The sequence below is a fragment of the Colobus angolensis genome, unplaced genomic scaffold, assembly GCF_000951035.1.
Source record: "Colobus angolensis palliatus isolate OR3802 unplaced genomic scaffold, Cang.pa_1.0 Scaffold265, whole genome shotgun sequence".
Lineage (NCBI taxonomy): Eukaryota > Metazoa > Chordata > Mammalia > Primates > Cercopithecidae > Colobus > Colobus angolensis.
The window spans coordinates 1493898-1499013 of NW_012115877.1; the positions used below are offsets into that span (position 1 = coordinate 1493898).

Here is a 5116-nt window from a genome sequence, read left to right on the forward strand (position 1 = left end):
CATTTATATATATGTATATTGCAGACTAAATTGAGAGAAGACCAATGCTACTTAGTCAAAAAAAGAAGTGAATGCAGTGACTCCACCTAGGCTAAAGTTATTTCTAACTGGGCTAAGAGGTTGTAAAAGGGATAATATGGAAGTAATTAGAAGAATCAGCTTAACAGACTTTAAAAAAAATTGTAACTGGCATAGGCATTGCTTGTCTCATGAAGAAGGTTATTTCTGAATTGCCCCAAAATAGTTGGTTCTTAAATTAAATAGAAACCTTGAATGCTTCTTTTTGCTTTCATTTGCTTGGCAACCTCCCTCCTTTTCTTTTTAAATTAATCTAAAAAAGAATAATAGAAGCTTTAGCCTTGAGTGCATTCCAGTTAGAAAGAATGGAGGCTAAACTGAAGCAGAAATCATAGAATGCAGACAAGGTAATATTGAACTGAAGATGGCTCTGTATACCATACATTTTGTTATAACAATGTTCTGCCCTTAATATTAATATAAGAGGTGAGGTGATTACTATACACATTTTGAGTAATGTTCTTAATGGTGGGGATAAGCTTATACTAGTCCATACTTCTTTATTTAGCTCTGTGACTAACCATATGTATCATTAAGACACCTAGGGCTAGGGCAGCCAAAGTACCAAATCTGTGACTTTGATCTCATGAAAACTCATCACATATCTTTTTTTCTTTCTTTTTTTTTTTGAGATGAAGTCTTGACCTGTCGCACAGGCTGGAGTGCAGTAGCTGGCACACTCTCAGCTCACTGCAACCTCTGCCTCTCAGGTTCAAGCGATTCTCCTGCCTCAGCCTCCCGAGTAGCTGGGACTCCAGGCATGCGGCACTACACCTGGTTAATTTTTGCATTTTTAGTACAGATGGGGTTTCACCATGTTGGCCAGGCTGGTCTTGAATTCCTGACCTCAGGCGATCTGCCCACCTCAGCCTCCCAAAGTGCTGGGATTACAGGTGTGAGTCACCGTGCCTGGCCATCATCACATATCTTTATGGTTAACAAATCTACTGTGCTATACTGGGAAGTCTATAAATATGAGTGCAAATTAATAAGCTAAAACATCTGAATGTGACTGAATTTAAAAAACTGTGGTATACATTTTCTAAGATTTGTAGCCTAAAATTAACACTTGTATACAATATTAAGTAACTTGTGAACATTTTTACCACAAGCAAAGAGAACAATGTAATTCTAAACAAACTTGTTTTTGGTCTGGTGCTTGGTCTGGGTATAGTAATAATGAAACTCTTAAATATTCTAGTTGTCAGTTTTAGGCATAGCTTTAGAAGAAAATTTATGGGCCGGGTGTGGTGGCTCACGCCTGTAATCCCAGCACTTTGGGAGGCCGAGGTGGGTGGATCACCTGAGGTCAGGAGTTTGAGATCAGCCTGGTCGACATGGTGAAATCCCTTCTCTACTGAAAATACAAAAATTAGCCAGGTGTGGTGGTACATGCCTGCAGTCCCATCTACTCGGGAGGCTGAGGCAGAAGGATCACTTAAACCCGGGAGGCAGAGGTTGCAGTGAGTTGAGATTGCGCCACTCCACTCCAGCCTAGGCAACACAGCAAGACTCAGTCTCAAAAAAAAAAAAAAAAAAAATTATGTTCCTTTAAATCCAACATAACCATGATCTATAAAATACAGTAATCTCATGTATTTCTTTCTGCCATTCTTTTTACGAATTTCATAGATATACAAATGTGATCATGAGGTAAACAAGAGAGGAACTTTATCTAAGGGAACAAAACACTAACAAAAACTGGCTTCCAGGACATCAGGGTTGTCCCACACATTACTGAAAATGAAAATTTTTATGAGGCCTTATATCAAGAATCATAAACATAGTTACAAAACATGTAAGAGAACAAAAAAGATGGAGTTCCCAAACTAGCACATAAAATAACAAGCTTCAAGAGTGTCTCACCTTCTTCCCGTCTTAAATTCCGTTCAATGTTTGCTACACAGGAAGCACAAGTCATGCCAGTGACCTGTATGTAACACTTAGATGAAGTCTTTGCTTCCTCCTTGTCTTGAACTGGTGTCATCCCTTTAGTATAAAATTCATTAGTTGAAGTCAAAAGTGGCATTTCGGATGAAGGCTGAGCTATTACTACCAACGGCTCATTCGTGTCTGTGGAAAGGGAAAGATTCTTTTCATTTGCAGTATTGATCATTCAACTGCATCATTGCCTCGCGCTCACAATCCATACCTCCAGGCACTGACAATCTATTCTTTTAAAACCAGCAAGTTCCTACTATCCATTAGCATTAAGTTATCTCTACACTTTTCTCTGCAGTGACTTCCTATGTCAATACTTCCCATCCCAATTCCCAGGAAAATATGAGCTACCTGAATAAACAAAACTTTTTTTCTTCTAGCCATTATCTCCACTCCCAATCACAGAGAGAGAGTAGTTTGTTAATGGATAGTTCTTTTTTTTATAATGAAATTTTACCATCATGTTGATGACTGGCATACTGGCATCGAAGCAATTCACAATATATTAAGTGGAACAAAAAGAAATTTGCAAAAACAGCATTGCAGTGTGCTAATATGTTTTTTAAAATTTTTAGTGTATGCATAGATGAGAACATGCATAAGGAAGGCTGAGGGGTTACATACCAAACTATTAACAATGGCAGGAATAGAAAGACAGATGAATAAATTTCCTCTATCTATACTTCTATATTTTTTGAATTTTTAACATACATATATAATATTTTAGAATTTTAAAATGTCTGTGGACAGTGGAAGAGGAGGCAAGGAATAAGTCAGCAAAAAGTCTATTTTGCACAATGGAGTATTCGGAGAATATTTATGGACTGTGGAAGTTCATATCATCCCAGAAGCTCCCCTGAAGTCTCCGAAATTCTGCTATTTTGTTTTAGTTTATCCATTGCAGTATTAATTACCTCCCAAGAAAGGAGAAATTATTCTAACACATCCCTGCACTTGAAAAAAAAAAAAAAAAAGCCAAAGATTTTCTCCTCCCCCATAGAGAAAAGGAAGAAAAGAGCAAATTTCCGCTAGCCTATCTAATTTGTTCATTCTTGTCCTTAGACAAAACACCAGCTCATGTCTATTTAGCTAGGACACAAAGGAACCCCTGCACAGAAGACTTGGTTTGCAGGATGTTGAAGATGAGCATGTTTGGAAGAAACTTTAACAAAAGCCTGACCATTTCCCTACAGAATAATGTAGACTTCTCAAATAAGTATATTAACGCCTCTTAAATCTGAATGCATATACAATCACCTGGGGGGGCTTGTTAAAATGCAGGTTCTGGCTCAGTACATCTAAGGTGGGGTCTGAGATTCTCCATTTCCACCAAGCTCTGAGGTGATGGCAGTGCTGCCAGCCTAGGTCTGAGTATAGCAAAGGACACTTAAAAAAGATAATTTCAACTTTTATTTTAGATTCAGGGGGTACGTGTACAAGTCTATCACATGTGAACACCACATGACACTGAGGTTTGGATTTTGGATGATTCTAGCAAAGGACACTTTGAACAGTACAGTGTTCCTTAATTAGCCCATCTCTGGTCTTAATTGAATCACTTTAGAAAGATACTGATTCAGATTGTGAGAACATTATTTAGAACATAGACTGTGAAATTTACCAAATAGTACTGCTGTTATGTTTTTTAAAAAAACAAAGAAATACAAAAAACCAAAGAAATACAAAAATACAAAAAGGAGGCTCAGTAGCCAAAAAGAAATCGCTTTGGTTTTGAACAAAACCATTATTTTAATCCAACCAGAAGGTTCCTTCATTCTCTCATAATTACTATTGAGACTTAATTATGAACTTGGACAATGAAAAAAAAGTTTATTCTGTCCATCACTTTACCTGTTGTTCCAGAGCAATTTCATTATTTTAGGTACCAGAGGTAACCTGGAATACCATCTGCAATTTTCACACTCTGGAAGTACAGTATTATATTAAAATAAGTCATAGAGGTAGTCCCTTTTAGCTACCTTAGCATGACCTCTAAACAAAGATCCATAAAATTGTATCCTTTAACTCTGTGAGTGTGGCAAGCAAAAAAGCAAAGGCTTCTCCATCCTCCAGAGACAACAAGGGTGTTAAAAGGTCACAATGAATAAAATGCCTGGTTTCTTTTAATTAATTTTCCTACAGGCTGTAATAACACTACTTAAATTTTTAAATAAATTCAAAGGAAAGCTGATTTTCCTGCACTTGAGGCAACAATTACAAACTATTCCAAATATTTCAAGAAAGGATTTCCAATCTGATACTCAAAACTGATGTGAAGTTCAGCCTCTGGTGTAATGTGAAGAATAAATAAATAATCTAAAAATGGCTTTAAAATAATTATAAACATCATGTCTGCAGCTTACTCTCAAATAGTTCAGAAAAAAATGTATGTATGTGTGTGTGTATATATATATATATATATATATATATATATATATATATAAATGTATATCTGTCCATTAAGAGAGAATGATAAGCGATGTAAAATATTAACTGTGGAACCTGCATGAAATTTGTAAACAGGAATTCTCTACTACTTCTTGAAGTTTTTTGTAAGCTTGAAATTAGTTAAAAATAAAAAGTCACAGCCGGGCGTGGTGGCTCACGCCTGTAATCCCAGCACTTCGGGAGGCCAAGGCAGGTGGATCACAAGGTCAGGAGTTCGAGACCAGCCAGGCTAACATGGTGAAACCCTGTCTCTACTAAAAAAATGCAAAAATTAGCCGAGCATGGTGGCGTGAGCCTGTAATCCCAACTACTTGGGAGGCTAAGGCAGGAGAATTGCTTGAACCCAGGAGGCAGAGGTTGCAGTGAACCAAGATTGTGCCACTGCACTCCAGCCTGCATGACAGAGCAAGACTCCTTCTCAAAACAAACAAACAAACAAAAATAAAAAGGCACAAAAAGGAAGGAATTTAATCAAGTATTTAGATTGCTTTAATTGGTTAGTGATTACACTTCATATATTATGCCTTTTTACTTTAAGGAAATGATGATATAGATAGTCAGGATAAAAGGCATCTCCCACTTTTCTATCTCTTTTTTTTTTTTTTTTTTATATGGACTCTGAATCTATTGACTTTTTCACTTGTATTAA

The 5116-nt window shown here is 36.7% G+C and overlaps 1 protein-coding gene across 1 annotated transcript in view; it reads right to left on the reverse strand.

The window, feature by feature from the left end:
* The window catches only part of ATP7A (ATPase, Cu++ transporting, alpha polypeptide), a 166091-nt gene that overhangs the window by 62917 nt on the left and 98058 nt on the right, over nt 1-5116 (reverse strand). Inside the window, exon 6 of the mRNA XM_011947435.1 lies at nt 1945-2151. Within this exon, the coding sequence (XP_011802825.1) occupies nt 1945-2151 (207 nt within the window). The remainder of the gene's footprint in view (nt 1-1944; nt 2152-5116) is intronic.